Here is a 16,403-nt window from a genome sequence, read left to right as displayed (position 1 = left end):
GTCGAACTCATTTGTTATGAGGGCCAGCTCTGACATAAATGAAATCTGTTGGGCTGGGCCATGTGTGTACCTTTTTAAGATTAGGTAGCACAGATATAAACTTTTTGAAGGACACAGACAAACATGACTAAAGATTTTTTTTAAAAAAAAACCCCTTAAAATAAAACATGCTTAAAATATTAGCACTGGTTGATCTTAAAGGTGCTTTCTCCCATGGGACCTAGAGAACTGGGCCAAGGAAGCTCTGGCTGTTTCCCTCCCTCCCCCCAGGGGACCAGGAGCCTCAACCAGTGGATAAAATAGAGGTTTTGCTCTGCAGCTCCTGTGTGACTGAGCAAGCCTTGCAAAGCAAGCAGAGATGCAGAAGGATGCAAGAGAGAGGGAGAATGAAGCAGACAAGAGCCAGTTGCTTGGGGGCATGTTTGACACCCCTGCATTAGAGTAATCTGTGGTGCCCACTGAAGTAATGTTTCATAAGGACAGTCTTTTGCTTTACTATTTGATGATTCCATGACTGTAATGATTTCAGCTTCTTGGGTGTACAGACACAGTGAGAGCAGTTCACTTGAATATCTTGTTAAGTCATGGTTGTTGGATGTGACTGTGTAGTACTGCAGTGGAGAACAGTATCTGTGATGCACTTCACTATGTGACACTTGTTAAAGCCTTTATTACAGGGGTGGCCAACAGCGGCTCTCCAGATGTTTTTTGCCTACAACTCCTATCAGCCCCAGCCATTGGCAATGCTGGCTGGGGCTGATGGGAGCTGTAGGCAAAAAACATCTGGAGAGCTACCGTTGGCCACCCCTGCTTTATTGGGAAGTGTTGTAAGCCATGAACTTCAGCCCATGTTGGATATATGGAGATCTTAATATTCTGTTCTCTTGGTGGCAGAGGGAGGGATGATGTTGTCAGATCACAGCTTTGGTGATGGGCTTGGTTTGTCTTCTGTCAGTAATTGCACTTCAGGTGAGGGGGGGGGATATGAATACCAATCTACAAGGAAGCTGGGAGCTCAGTACTTTTTTATGTCTACTGCAGCTGTGGAAGGTGCTAGACCATTTTGTGACCAGTGAGTACTCTGTTAAGCGCCCGCCTAGGTACCTGCCAGAAAGTTATGTTCAATGCAAGTTGTGGTCTGCTTCAATATAGGCCGAAGAGTTCATGTGTTCAAGAGGTGTTAACTTAAATCTGATTTTAAAATGTTTTGCTAAGTTTCAAGTATACCAGTGGTAAAATACTGATACCCCCAATCCAGTTTCAATTCAAGGAATTTATCAGGGCTGTGATAGTTGCTGGGCATTTGGGTTTCTGAGCTATGCACATTTATTTGAAAGTAAGCTGTGCTGATTTCAGTGAAATTTATTTCCAAATTAAGATGATTACCACTGGAGACTTAACATACCAATCCTAAACTCGTTCACTAAAAGATTGTCTGTCCCATATCTTTTTAGGAGCTGGGAATACAAATTGCAAATTTGCAATTGTGATGGCCAGACACAAAACCACCTCTGCACCCAGGTAAGAGACTACCTCGGTGGGAACACGTGCGGCCTGGGCTGAAGGAACTGCACTGGCTTCCAATTATATTCCGAGTTCGCTACAAGGTGCAGGTTATCACCTTTAAAGCCCTATATGGCCGAGGACCTGCCTACCTTAGGGACCGCCTCTCTCCACATGTTCCCCAGAGAGCACTAAGATCTAGCTCCCAAAGTCTTTTAAGGATCCCTGGACCAAAGGAGGCCAAACTGAAAGTCACGAGGGAGCAGGCCTTCTCTATAATGGCCCCCCCACTGGTGGAATCAACTACCGGAGGAAGTGCGAGCCCTGCGGGACTTTAATCAGTTCCGTAGGGCTTGCAAAACCACCCTCTTTCTGCAAGCTTATAAGGAACCCTTTGTGTTCAGAATTCATTATGTTTAGGCATGTAGTGAGTGACTGATGTGACAAGTAGATTTCAAATAGGGCCACTGATGTTGGTAACCCTGCCTCTACCTGGCTGTTCAGGAGCTGATGCCTGCATGGTGCTGATCCAGGCCTCCCTCTGCTGGTGCCTGCCAGTAAGGGCTCAAGACTGTCCCCTCCTAGGATGCAAAAGCAGCTCCTACTTGGACACCACAGGAAATGAAGCTTATAAATCGTCTCTGTATCTGGAGAGCCTCATTTCCTAGATACCATGTTCTGTGTTTTTAAAAAAGAGGGAAATTCACTGTCTGATATTATTTTTGCTTTGATTAGATATAAACAGCACAGCATGATTATTGTGCCAATGGATACCCCTGGAGTCAAACTTATACGACCTCTTTCGGTCTTTGGTTATTTCGGTAAGTAGGTTTGACCGCCAGCTATTATTTTAGTGATCTGATTTGTTTAAAGTATGTTCTAGTACATAACCATTACAGAAATCTACAAACCTAGCAAACCTTAGAACTGGCCCAACAAAGATCATTGTCGCTGACCCTACTCCTCCAGTTCTGGCAGTGGAAAAGGGAAATTGCTGTCTGATTCTCTATGCCCAAGACATGGGGGAGTAACATCCCATCTGGCAAGGACACCTGCCTCCAGTGAGTAAGAATAGCCGTCTGACATGTCGAGTAACTGTGGAGAAATATGCTGTCCTTTGTACTGTACAAAACCTTCACTTTTAGCTTAGAAATAAGTTTTTTTCTCTCTAGCAGAGAACTAGCAGGATGTGGGAAGTCAATTGCTCTTCAGCCTCATGCAGCAATGCTAATGGCTTCCCTGGCCAGATAATGAAATGGTCAGCTCACATCTCCAGCTAGAAGCTGACATGTTGAAGGGACGGTGGCTCAGTGGTAGAGTATCTGCTTGGTAAGCAGAAGGTCCCAGGTTCAGTCCCCGGCATCTCCAAAAAAGGGTCCAGGCAAAGAGGTGTGAAAAACCTCAGCTTGAGACCTCGGAGAGCTGCTGCCAGTCTGAGTAGACAATACTGACTTTGATGGACCAAGGGTCTGATTCAGTATAAGGCAGCTTCATATGTTCATATGAAGGAAGCCAGAGACTTTGAAGGTTTTAAGAGGATTAAGGTTTTTTGCCCACAGAAGATGTAGGCAAACAGAGATAATTGGCATAGAGGGGGAGGGGCTCTTTTGTGGCTGATTCCAGCTTGGGAGAAAGAGGTGTCATATCTGGGCTCCTGCTGGCCACCTCAACAAAGATACCAATGTAACAGGAAGCTTTCAGAACACTAAGTTAAAGAGCCTGTCTTAGAACAAGCTCAGCTAGTGCATGTACAGAGTGAGGGACAGAGGAATTGCCACCTTTCTTTTGGATTCCTTGCTCAATCTGTTGCTGTACTGAGAGTGTGTACATGGACATTCTAAGAAAAACTTTATAATTTTGAATCCTGGTGGTAGTTCTCCATACCACATAGACCTCCACTGTTTGAATGCATTACTTTAAATGGATTCCTGGAGTAGGGGGGCAGTCAGTTGGCAAATTGTTTATTCTCCAGTGGTGTGCAAGCTGTCCCTGTGGTAACCAGTTATTGGTGAGACAGGCACAAGCTGGGGCCCAAGAATGGTAAGGCAGGGAAAGGAAGCTGGGCGCATTGGCCTCCTTGGTGGGTAATTCCTAGAAAGGCTACAAGGGGGTCATAGTACCAAAAGAGGAAGGGTTGGGAAGAGCCAGGAGGGTAGTTGTGGTGCTGGGTGGAGACTCAGACCTGCTAGGGCCTAGATGCCTTGGAGGGCAGGATAAAGGAGTGCCTGTAGGTTAGTGGGGTTGTTCTGCCATAGTCATGCACTTCTAAACTTTTGTTGATTATAAGGTCTCAGATTCAGGATTCTTAAGAGCCTAGTGGCATTAAATTAGAGACAAACAGGATTTATTTGCACTGTAAGCTTTTCTGGATGGGTTTTGAAAACGGCACAATACTTATAAAATGACTGTTCTTGAAACTCACTGACCCACATGGCTGGTTCTCAGTGCAAGACCTGAGACACTGCAAATTATTTTTTCAGGGACTGGAGAGGACTGCTGGGGGAATAGGCTTCCCAACCCTCCCGCTCTGGCGGGAGACCCCAGGATTTCCACCCTCTTCCCCCGCTCCCCCCAAAAACGGAAGCGGGGGGAGGGGGGGAAACGGCGGGCGCCCCATCCCGGAGCGGGCGACGCCGCCTCCACGCCGCTGCCCCCCCACCTGCTCCTCCAAGAGCCCCGGTCTTGGGCTGCAAAAGCTCCCTTGGGAGGAAAGTTGTTCTCGTGGAGCCTCTGCCCAGGGCGCGCACGCTCTTCCTCTCGAGCCTGTGCAAAGCACAGGGCTCTGTCCCTCGATCCCGGGCGCGATTCTGCCCTTCTTCCTCCCCCCCCACTCTGCCCGCCGCCTCCACCCGATTAGCCTCCCGGGGAGAATTAGCGTCGCTCCGCTGGCTGTCCAGTCGCCTGCCAAGCGGCCTCTGCCTGGCACTACTCACAAACCAGGAGAAAATAAAATAAAATAAAACTTCTCCATCGCAGGCCTTTCGCAACTTCCCAGCTAACACCCCCCCTCCGGATTTTCTCGCAACGCCCCGGACGGGGGGGAGGGGAGGAGTCATGCAGCTCCACGTGACCCCCAATCCCAAAGCGGCGGTCTCGCTGCTTTAGTTCCCAACCAAGCGCAAGAGGAGCGGGCGCGCCGACTTACAGCGGCAGCTTTGCAGGTTGACTGCGGGACTTGCGCCTCAGCTGATGCTAACTTGGCTGCTGCCCTTGATTGGAGCGGAGAGGATCAAAGAGAACAGGCGCTCCCAACCCCGAACACGCACAAGTAGGGTTGCTGGGTCTAATTCCAGAAATATCTGGGGACTTTCGGGGTGGAGCCAGGAGGCTTTGGGGGTGGAGCCAGGAGCAAGGTTGTGACTAGCATAATAATCGAACTCCAAAGGGAGTTCTGGCCGTCACATTTAAAGGGACCGCACACCTTTTAAATGCCTTCCCTCCATTGGAAATAATGAAGGGGCACCTTCTTTGGAGGCTTATTGAATTGGACCCCCTAGCTCCACCCCAGTGTCTCCTGGCTCCACCCCCAAAGTCCCCAGATATTTTTAAAATGGGACTTGGCAACCCTATGAGGGAAGGGGCAAACAGGGAGAGTCCACAGCCCTTGCATGAAATGGATGTTGGACCCAAACTGTTGTCATTGTTATAAATATTGACTTAATATGACATTTACCTTTGATCTTTTTTCTGTGTTATAGATTATTTTCATGGTGGACATTTTGAAGTACATTTTGACAATGTTCAAGTACCCATTTCCCATTTAATTCTTGGTAAGTTTTAACATTGCCCTTCTAGGGACAGCATGTCTGTGCTTGATTCTGACTGCTTTCCATGGTTGTAGAAGGAAAAGAACTTAACCAGCATGATCTTGTCATGTCTCAGATCTGCAGGAACCCAAAGCTGGATATGTATCTTGCAGTGGGTTGGATCTTGCAGACCTGTTGCAATAGAAAAGGAACATTTCAACAGCGGAGGAAGCCTCTTTCTGTTGCAAGATCAGACAGGCGAAAGGTTCCTTCCACTGGAGAAAGTACTTCTGTTAGCATTCATCCTTACAAGTATTTTCAAGGGGTTTTAAAGCCAAAATTAGAGTTTCTTTTCAACTGCCAGTATCCAAGGGAGTGACCTTGGATGCTTCGCTTTCCATGGAGGCCCAGATCACGATGGTTGCCAGGTCTGCCTTTTGTTATCTTCAGCAGATCAGGCAGCTAGCACCGTATCTATCCCCCCAGGACCTGGCTACAGTGATTCACACAATGGTCACTTCCAGACTAGACTACTGTAACTTGCTCTATGCTGGCTTACCCTTGATATTGATCCAGAAACTGCAGCGGGTGCAGAATGTGGCGGCTCGCCTGCTGACTGCACCACCTTTAGGGGTGGGCATTTGGCTGGCACTCCGCAGTCTGCACTGGCTGCCCATTGAGTACCAGATCAGCTTCAAGGTTTTGGTATGCCCAGGAGGTTGTTACGTTCAGCCTCCCAACATCTGTTGGCCATCCCCGGCCCAAGAGACACCCGCCTTGCCTCAACTAGGGCCAGGGCTTTTTCGGTACTGGCCCCAACCTGGTGAAATCAGCTCCCTACAGAGATCTGGGCCCTACCTGGCTTATTAGCCTTCCATAGGACCTGTTCCGCCAGGCTTTTAGTTGAGGCTCTGGGCATCTATTCTTGATCTGGTTGGCCTCCCCTATTGGCACTATCACCTGTGAGATATCATGATGTGAGACGTCCAGGCTGGGTAACTTCTGAGTGCTGTTGAGCTGTCTGTTTTTAAAATGTTTTTATTGTATTTTATTGTTTTATCATATGCTGTACTCCGCCCTGAGCCCTATGGGGAATGCGCAGAATAGAAATATACTAAATAAAAATAAATAAATATAGCTGAGCCTGAATAAAAGCTGGTATCATTCAGCTTTTATTCAGGTGCAGTTTGGAGAAGGTCTCTCGGACCACAGTCTCTTGAAATGCCTTCTTCAGGCTGCGTTGTGCCACTAGGCAGAAGGCTCCCAGCTATGTCTGCATGTGATGGCGAGAGGCCTTCCCACCGCAGGCAGATCCCAGAGCCAGCTTCTCTTGCCTGGTGGTTTAAATCACCAGGCAGGAGAAGGCTCCAAGCTAAGTCTGCATGTGACAGGGAGAGAGCTCCCCCTCCACATGCAGATCCCTGGGACCAGCTTCTCCTGCTTAGGGGTTTAAACTGCTGGGTAGGAGAAGGCTCTCAGCTAAGTCTGCATGACAGAAAAATTCAGCAATGCCAAATATTGCCCAAATACCAATATTGATATTTGGGAAATACCAAAAATATACTAATTTTTTTTTGTGCACACCCCAAGTTTGCAAGATCTGAGAATGGCTGTTAACAATAGGACATTTGGGAGGACATTAATTCATAGGGTTGCCAATAAGTCAGAAGCAACTTGGTGGCACTTAGCACACACACACCAAGGAACTCAGGATGAGATTGCTGGGTAGTCAGATTGAGGTGTGTGTGTGTGTGTGGGGGGGGGGGGGCGGGGAGTCATTCACCCAAAGAGTTCTCCCCAGGAAGGAAAATGATCATTTGGAGGATTGCCCTTTCTCCTTTTTGTATTATAGGAGAAGGAAGAGGATTTGAAATAGCTCAAGGGAGACTTGGACCAGGTCGTATCCATCACTGTATGAGGTCAATAGGAGCAGCTGAAACGGCTCTCCAGATCCTGTGTGAGCGTTCAGCTAAGAGGATGACATTTGGGAAGAAGCTGTACAAACATGTGAGTTCACAGTCATCTTACTTCATATGCTTTACACATGACCCTTTCCTAAGATTAAAGCTGCAAGCGTTCCTAAGGTGAAATGGTGACATCAAGAGTGCAGCTAGGTTTCGGTAGCCAATACAATGGTTCATATCCAAAAACTGGGGACAGTGTATTTGTTGTGTTATATGCCTCATTAGGAAAAGACAGAAATTATGAAATACCCCTGGGGATTTGAACAGACCCATGGTTTTCTTAGAGCATTTGACATATAGATGACACCAGAATAACACTAGTATTTTAAGAACATTAACTATCATGGATTAAACCTCAGCTGTCAGAAGCTGGAGAGAAGGGGCATGGTTTAGAGGTAGGATGCCTGTTTTGTATGTAAAAGGTCCAAGATTCACAGATCTAGTTAAAAGAATCAGGCAATAAGTAGACCAGGGGTGTTGAACTCATGAGGGCCGGATCTGACATAAATGAGACCTTGTAAGGCTGGGCCATGTGGGTCATAAAATGTACTGCCAGGTAGCAGAGCTATAAACTTTATAAAGCACACAAACACAATTGAAGTTTTTTTCAAAAGCTCTTAAAATAAAACATGCTTAAAACATTAGCACTTGTTGGTCTTAAAAGTGCTTTCTTTGCAGTTCTCTGTGATCCACGGAACTAGGCAAAGGAAACTCTGGCTCTTTCCCTCCCATCCAGGAGGTGGAGGAGCCTCAGCCAATAGAAGGAAGAGAAGCTTGCCACAGTAGCTGTGCTGTGCAACTGAGAGACCCTGGCAAAGGAAGATAACCCTCCGCCCCAAGGGAGGAGCCTCAGCCAATGGAGAAAATAGAGGCTTTGCGCTGTAGCTCCTGTGCGATTGAGCAAGCCTGGCAAAGCAAGTTGTGATGGAGGATGCAAGAGAGAGGGAGAAGAAAACAGATAACAACCGGTTGCTTGGGGTCCTGATAGGAGCCCTCCAGGGGCCTGCTTTGGGCTGCATGTTTGACATCCCTAAAGTAGACAGTACTGATCTTGATGGACCAAGGCTCTGACTTATGGCAGCTTCATGTTTTCACCATTATGACACCAGCACATTGCAAATGGCTTCAGAGGAACTACTCAACTGTCTTCATGAAGAATTCCTACCATACTAGCTTACCTTATATTGTGCAAGAGAGGTACTGTTTACATAACCAGGCTAGCACCAGCCAAGTAGACATTACACACAAATGCATGTGACACATCTCTGCTGCCGTGTTTTTCAAAGAAAGGCAGCTTTGAGAGAGGGCCATTTTTAACAAAACAGTAGCCATGCCATGTGCAAAGTATGTAGGTTCATCTTCATGTCTACAAACCCTTCATGAATGGAATTGTATAACTGTAGCAACAGCAATTAAACCCAATGGCACTGAATTTGAATTTTCAGTCTTCCAAATTAGTAGTGCAGTTTAGCCCCTACAGATCCTACATCCGTTAGCTGTTCACATACCTGTTTAATTTACCAATGGACCTGATTTTTCAAAGTACCTCACATGCCATGATGGATTCTTGTACCTGTTTTGATCTGTGTGTTTGGAAAACGTTGACTTAAAGTGTGACCACTACTTGTGGCTTTTACAAAAACAACTAAAATCACCATTTGTTTTTGTGGTCCTCTAGGAGGTTGTCGCTCACTGGATTGCTGAATGTCGGATAGCTATTGAACAGGCAAGATTGCTCACGCTGAAAGCTGCCAGCTGCATAGACACTATGGGAAACAGAGCAGCAAGAAAAGAGGTAACAGGACGATTCTAGAAACAGAGCAGAAAAAAGTTAGGCGGCATTCCTAAAAAGAGGTGGAACTTCAGTTTTCTGTTAAAGACAAGATATCCACTCCATACAATCTGTTCCATCTCTGTGTAAATGGATTAGTTCTTTGTGATTTTCATGGTTCCTTTTTGTTGTGAATACAACACTGTAGATCATCATATACTTTTTGCTTTCAACACTGTTTGAGCAATATGGATGCATAAAGCTTTATTACAAAACTCATATCCTGCCTTTTTGCTCAGAGCCACCAGAGTTCTCTATTGTTGTTTAACTTCACACCTCTATTCTTCTTTTGTCTTGCTACATATAAAGACTGTTGACAAGTTTGACTATGTACGGGGTGAGGTTGCTTCAAAAATTAGTTTAAAAAAAAACCTAGAACCACCTGGTCAGCAAAATAGAAACTGCAAAATCTAGCAATGATCAGCATCTCTAAGTCTTGCTGTCCACCCAATCCTTCTGCCTTAGCAAGTTAACAGCTAAAAAACCTAAAATCCATTCACCTGTATGTGGTAACTCCCCTTCTGCTGTGCTAGTTTGGAAAACAACGTAAATCTCACTTACCTTTGCAGGTTTCTATGATCAAAGTGGCAGCACCCCGAGCAGTCCTCAAAGTGATTGATTGTGCCATTCAAGTTTGTGGAGGTGCTGGATTCTCTGAAGATTTCCCTTTGGCTCAGATGTAAGTAAAAGGCTTAGGAAGTGTGTGTTAGTTATCACATCCCAGCAGGCGTGTGCAGTGATCTAGCAAAGACTAGATCAAGCAAAACGGCTGCTGCTTGCCTAGAGCTGCAAAATTAAAAGTTTAAGGTGTAAGGTATCAGCTACCTATCATCTCTGTGATGACCCTGAACTCTTAACTTTCTTGTGCAGGTTTGCCTACATTCGGACCTTACGTGTAGCAGATGGGCCTGATGAAGTTCATCTCTCGACAATTGCAAAACTAGAACTGCTTGATCAAGCCAAGCAGTTGACTGCACATCTCTAGACTGTGGATAGCATCATAACTAGGCCTGGTCTACACACACGAGAAAAGTGATAAAGTGAAAGAGTTCACTGAAGTGATCACCAATACAACTTTTATTAAATAAAATAACTCAACAGAACACCCCAATCTGGCACAATTAATAAAACCTGTAACACAGCTAAGGGCTTAGATTCAAGTTTGGGCATTTGTTTGTTTGATGTGGAATTACTTGAACTATTCTCATATTTCTAAACTGAAGAAATTAATGAAAACTATGTTTATTGCTTTGGGTCCCATACATGCTTTGGCACCCATACATAGATGGTCAGTTATCAAACATATAACCAACGCCAAAAAAGTAGATGTGGGGGGACATTCTCTATCATTAATAACATAGCACTGGAAAGTGTGTAATTTTGTTAAAACACTGTTTAATAAGGGAAACAGCAATGTGTGTGTTCTGCAGCAGTGGAGAATGTATAACATCCAGCTGGGTTTAAATACAACCATCATTTACACTACTGATATGTACAGATACTCATATATAGGTTTAATACTTCTGCCGCTGAAAGAGCATCTGAATGGAGACAATATTAAATCTATCAGTAAGCAAAGGTCTACAGTTTGACATACCGTCCTCACTTCAGCTGGTGAAGAATACAATGTTGTTAACAGGACAGCGTTGGCTTTCTTACATTTTCAGTCTTAATAAATTCCACTCTTCACTACTACTGGACTTACTCTTTTCTGAACTGTACTGCTGAGGTGTGGCCCACTTCCTGTGCTGCAACAGCATCAAAAACACCTGGTCTGTTGAAAGTAGTATTTACTGTCAGTCTGCCTTATCCTGTTGGACTCTCAGAAGAGCATCCCAAAGATAGTGAAGACAACAGATTAAACAGATTCAGTTCGCTTTACAGGGACTGATTCTTGAATCCTTTTTTCTATTCAGCAATTTGCATTGGCTTCTTCAGTGTAAACCAAGATTATCAACCATCCACAAAAACGGGATTCAAAGTCCTCAGCTCTACCATGACTCAGTTCCAACAGAGGATCTGACACTCGGATGATAGTGATCTAGTGGTTACAGCAGACCATCCCTGCCTTTGGAGAAGGGGGGCTTAATGTGATGAGCTGATGCAGTTATCCGACTGAAATTGTTAACAGATTTGATTTTCACCATAGTCTCTTCCCTTTCCCAATCATCCCTTTTGATCCCTTCAAAAATAACACTGGAGTTGTGCAACTTGTGTGGATAAAAGCCACAGGAAGCTGCAGTTGAAGATGGAAAATTGGTCTTCTGTAAGAGATGCCCAGCTAGTGGTTGAATACAATTCCACTCTGTGGCTTCCACCAAAACTACCTGTCCCATGATGCTCTTGCAGTGTCTAAAGAAAAGCACAGTGTATGTTTTTTCCACTACAGCTGAGAAGATGTGGCTTGGAGCAGTCATCTTTTGTCTGCTGTAATAGATACGTAAAGTAGTGGTTTCCAGGATTCCTTTGAGACTGTGACAATTTCAGTTGTTTTTACACAGATTCTGTCTGGCTTATCCCAACAGACGTAGATCTCATTTATGAAAACTCTACTTTCAGGGGAAAGAAAAATGGCAATTAAATACTTCAAGTTTACAAAGAATCACTATAATTGAAGTCTGTCTCATTAACAAGGATTTCAGTTCCCTTTATTTTTTTAAAATTTTATGTACATATGAATGATCTGTATAATGTACATTCAATATAGAAAGTTTTATATACGGGATAATGTATAGAACATATCACAATTACACTATGCTTTTATATAACATGTTTTTTTAAATAGTTTTTTTGCTGCACTTTAATTTTTCAATTTGGTAAAGCCAGTTATACATACAAATATCTTGTTAGATCTTGTGAAAGGTCATGTTAATGATTGAGGACACAAGTAAACATCAAGTCAGCCAAGTTCAAGAGGGACGATCACATCTGACTTGGAGACAAGGAGGAAAGTGTTCTTGGAGAGGATGGGAGGATCAAGGATCAAGTGATTTAGCCCAATTCTTCAAGACTGTAGTTCAACTCCAGTCACACTAAGTTCATAAGATACAAAAAACTAGGAAAAGTGTTGTTTGATTCACAGTCTTGTAAACAAAAATATAAAGGAACAAAAATGTGCTCACGTACAGCAAGAAAAAAATTCTTCTGTACCCCATTTAAGCTGATCCACAGAGTACTTTCTTCTTATGTTACAATGTGATAGAACTGTGAATTTTTTTTCTAAAAAAAATATATTCATAGAAAAAGGAATAACACTGTCGTGAAACTGGAAAGGCAGGCAAAATTCGTTTCAACTATTTAGACCAAGGAACAGGGGCCTTCCTCATCACTGGCCAGTCTGCCATCGGAGACTCTCACTCGCACAGGCATTTCATGTCCTTTAACTGGTATCTCCAGCTTCGTGATCCACCGGTGGTGGGACGCTGGGCAGGACAGATGAAGTCCTCCCTGCAGTAAGGTAGCCAGCAACACCAGGACCTATTTGAGGAAAGGGGCAGGGAGAAGAGAATATTTTTAGAAGGCCCTCAATGGGCAACTGAGTATGTTTCAAGCTGTTTCTTCAGCTCAGACAACTAAGCTGGTTTGACCTCTCTATAGCATGTCAATGTTAATCTGATTTAAAATCTCTCTAGAATGCATTTAATCAGTTTACTGAGCAGATTTTTTTGTTCCTCCATCATCACTGAAAAGGCTCTTTATTAACAATGTGCATTTTAAACAATGCAAGCTTCTTTCAGAAAACAAAATGTGAACCCAGAACAAGTAAAGACACTGTTGCTAAAAGCAAGGCTAGAAGTTCTGCAACAGTCTATAATATACAAGTTTGCTACAACGGTAGGCCATGCACCTAATCAGCATTTTGTTAGAGGAATGGAGCAGATGCAACATGCACTGAGCAAAGTGGTATCTACCTGCTTTAGAGTGCTAGAGAGAAGTTTAGCAAGCTGCCTGCCAGAGTAGATCTAAAGCCCACTTCTGAGATGAAGGGGACTGCTACCAGAGAGAAGGGAAGGAGAGGAGATACCTGAGGGAGAAAGAAACCAGAAGCAAGGGAAGTACAGACAGCAAAGCACTTTGAAGCAAAGGTGAAGCACAACTCAGTAGCGTCTGCGAAGGCCTGGAATTGACAATTGTTTATTCCTATAAGCTTCTTTCCATAAGGTACATCCAGGCCCTTCAGAACTGCAAATTCAGAATTAAGTCCAGAATTTACTACAGGGATATTAAGTCTTTTCACCAGGTGATTACTTACGCACTAATTTTCTTCAGTGATGAAACAGAACTGTGCCAGAGCCCCAATTTTACCAGGAGTTGTTTTTAAATACATCAACCCATTTCAGCCTCTCACTCCATTCAATGGGTAAAACCCAAGGCAGATGGGGAATGAAGGTGTTATTTCAGGATAGTTAATAAGACAGAACACTCAAAACAAAGGGGGAATGGGAAGAAACTCCTGGCTTCAGGAGGCATTACCAACCTGTGAGGTATCCTGCTGTCTGAGTCTCAGAAATGAACAAGTCATGTTTCTGATCTTTAAAGGCACTCCACACACAGGAACGAGACAAGATTTCATTTACCTGGAAAACAGAGAGCCCACAGAAGGGGTTTTTACCTATTTTATTTGCTGTTTACTTACTGCGAGTTATAGAGAACACTGTCATTTATTACAAGAATCAGCTAATATTTTAAATTTTTTGAGGTGGTGTTCCCTTTCCTCACTGCAAGTTGTAGAGAACATGAGGTGGTGTTCTCTTACGATGCAGGTTTTAAATACTGTTCTTTGTAAAAGAGTGAAAATGCAAAGAAACTCTTGGACATGCTTTAAAAAGGAGTTCTGGAGTCTGCTATGGAATGCTTACCTGCTCTCCGAACTGTAGACTGCGAGTCATAGATTTCAGAGCTTTCACAATTTGAGCTTTTGTGGCTGAAGGGCTTTCCAGATTTTCAAGGCCAATGCCTTCAAGCAATTTTAGCAGATACAGGACCAAGTCTGCTTTCAATGCCTACAAAAACAAGATTGTAAGCTACTTAATGCTGGTCTAGAAAAAGGGAAAGACTCATGTCAATCTCTGAATCCAGCTGGGCATTAATCACAGATTTACGTGTCTGCTGGGAAGATTTTAATAAAATAAACATCTTTCAGAGAGGTGTGTTAGCGGAACTCATCTGAAGATTCCCTTATACAGCAGAATTACTAAAGGAGGAATTCACTAACTTTCCAACACTCATGACAGCTTTTCCACATTCTGGTCTAGTGCTGTGGCCTGCACTTCTATCAACACATGCACACACACCAGAGTTTGGCAAAACAGGCATTTTTATTATCTTTTACACTTCCATTGCATCCCACCCATCAAAGAACTCAGTTCAGTTTACACAAGATTCCTAAGTGATCTACCACCCAGTCACAGATTTATGTTGCTGCATACAGTGCTTTCAGATCACTGCATTAAATTTTTAGCTGCTACTCCTCCACACACACTCCTCCACCTGCCCCAACTGGACTGAAAGAAGCACAAGAAACTCTACTTGAAATGTATATCGACCATAAAAGCTATGAAAGCTTGCTTACTTGGGCTACTAAATCATTTTGCTCTTTTTGAAACATTCGGTTAAGCGCTTCACAGGCCACCCCAATAATATCTGGCCGCTTCTTCATTCCATTCATCATAGGGCCAATGGTCTCCAGTGCTGCCATTGAACGAACACAAAGCTGTGCAAAAAAAGGGAGACAGGATGCAGATTCACATTTAACAGATGTTACAGTGACACATAAGAGTGAATAAAGATCCAGCAAAACAGATCCAGCAAAAAAAGTCACACTCCTAGTACTTCCACTGAAGAAATTTGCTTCCACCTAATTAGTGCATACTGGAGAATGTGGGTGTGCTTTAACCATACCCCATTTAATATTGTATCAAGCAGTCTTAACATGTCTGCTGCTTGCCTCTGTGTCTTTAACTGTTAGCCCTATGATCAGAGGCACAGATCTCTAATGTTCTACTAACAAACAAGTCTCCTGGTAGTCCTTTGTTCTTGCTACAGAGATATTTAATCAGTGTGACTTTAAATTTAATCCCATTTGGAACAGACTGCAACCCATGTACCTCGTTGTCGGCCAGTATGTGTATGACGCGCATGGCACTTTTAGGAATGGCATTGTTCTTGTGATTCATGGCCTGGAGAATCTTGGGAAGATGACCAAGTGGGGGAACTTGGTCTGCTAGCTGAGGCTGAGCACTAAAGAGGCATACCGTTGCTGTTGTTATGGTTTCGAGTGTTTCCCCCTGTTTCAAAACAAACAAACAAACCACAGAGCACATCAGTGTGATTTCCAGACTGGTAAGAGGTAAAATTCTACAGCAAGCCCATGAGTAACCAGTTTTGGAAGACAATACCACTCAGGAGTTATGTGTTCCTAATATCTTAAAATCTGGTAAATACTTCACAGGCTGGTAAGTGATAAGACAGCTTGATGGTAACTCAGGGTGGCTTATCCTTTTATGAGTAAAGGAGGGGGGGCATCATAACCCAAATAATCATTTTAAATTATAACTTTTCTAGGGGAAGAATTTTGCATAGAAAAATCAAACCATATCAGCAGAATCTTTGCATAAGCTGTTTTGTATAGCTAATTATTTGCCTATGCAAATGAACACAATTTAGTGGTCTTTACAGTTCTCGCACACAAAGGTTCTTCTTTATCATTAATTACAGAAGCAGAACTTGACAGGTAACCAAGGCACTTATTCAGCTTCCAAATATTCAATAACTGCACAAACTTAATGCAAAACGAATGTGCTCCACTTACATGTGGGTTGTTCTTCTCCAGTAGTTCAGTGAATTTTTCTAACAGTGCAATGAGAAATTCTCTAGGTTTTCGAAGGACCCAGGCCGGCTGGGCAATAAAAATTCTTAGGAAGACTCCCCCTACAGATAATTCTCCTTCTGCTTCACCATATACCACAGCAAAGTCCTCAGGCAACTGGATCAATCAGAAAGGAAAATGGTTATTCTTGGTGGCCTCTAGAAGGATGTGGCTAATGCAAGCTGCAGGTCCCATCGCTACAGTTAAGGAGCAAGTTCTGTAGGCTAGTACCAGATTATTACAGCAATGGAAAGCAGTGAGAGCAGTGCTCTCAGCTCTTTCTTCCACTATCCCAGAAAGAAAAAGGTGCATGAACACAACCCTGCCCCCCCCACACATTCTTGTTTCATCTCTTCTGTTAACCAAAGTTTAACATTGAAAGGGTTTTTTACCTTCCAGTTAATATCTGGGTTGTCTCTCTGTAGTTTAAAGTGCCTTTAAAACAAAAAGAAAATCAGGGTAACAACTTATTAACTGGGTTAAAAAAGGAA

General features: G+C 43.7%; 2 protein-coding genes across 3 annotated transcripts in view; one reads left to right on the top strand and one right to left on the bottom strand.

The window, feature by feature from the left end:
• ACAD11 (acyl-CoA dehydrogenase family member 11) overlaps positions 1–10,736 on the top strand; it is a 39,049-nt gene extending 28,313 nt beyond the window's left edge. For both annotated transcript variants that reach the window (XM_060248880.1, XM_060248881.1), the window contains 7 exons: positions 1,455–1,521; positions 2,239–2,324; positions 5,202–5,273; positions 7,102–7,256; positions 8,892–9,008; positions 9,614–9,723; positions 9,915–10,736. In XM_060248880.1, coding sequence (XP_060104863.1) covers positions 1,455–1,521; positions 2,239–2,324; positions 5,202–5,273; positions 7,102–7,256; positions 8,892–9,008; positions 9,614–9,723; positions 9,915–10,029 — 722 coding nt within the window. In that variant the 3' untranslated portion in view covers positions 10,030–10,736. The remainder of the gene's footprint in view (positions 1–1,454; positions 1,522–2,238; positions 2,325–5,201; positions 5,274–7,101; positions 7,257–8,891; positions 9,009–9,613; positions 9,724–9,914) is intronic.
• A 929-nt stretch (positions 10,737–11,665) lies between these two features.
• The window catches only part of DNAJC13 (DnaJ heat shock protein family (Hsp40) member C13), a 63,886-nt gene continuing 59,148 nt past the window's right edge, over positions 11,666–16,403 (bottom strand). The window contains exons 51-57 of the mRNA XM_060248895.1: positions 16,305–16,347; positions 15,856–16,029; positions 15,152–15,331; positions 14,617–14,757; positions 13,904–14,047; positions 13,522–13,621; positions 11,666–12,521 (exon numbers count right to left, since the gene is read on the bottom strand). Coding sequence (XP_060104878.1) covers positions 12,424–12,521; positions 13,522–13,621; positions 13,904–14,047; positions 14,617–14,757; positions 15,152–15,331; positions 15,856–16,029; positions 16,305–16,347 — 880 coding nt within the window. The 3' untranslated portion in view covers positions 11,666–12,423. The remainder of the gene's footprint in view (positions 12,522–13,521; positions 13,622–13,903; positions 14,048–14,616; positions 14,758–15,151; positions 15,332–15,855; positions 16,030–16,304; positions 16,348–16,403) is intronic.

This window comes from Heteronotia binoei, chromosome 10 (genome assembly GCF_032191835.1).
Source record: "Heteronotia binoei isolate CCM8104 ecotype False Entrance Well chromosome 10, APGP_CSIRO_Hbin_v1, whole genome shotgun sequence".
Lineage (NCBI taxonomy): Eukaryota > Metazoa > Chordata > Lepidosauria > Squamata > Gekkonidae > Heteronotia > Heteronotia binoei.
Note: the sequence above shows the minus strand (reverse complement) of the source record. Positions and strands in the feature narration are given on the sequence as shown.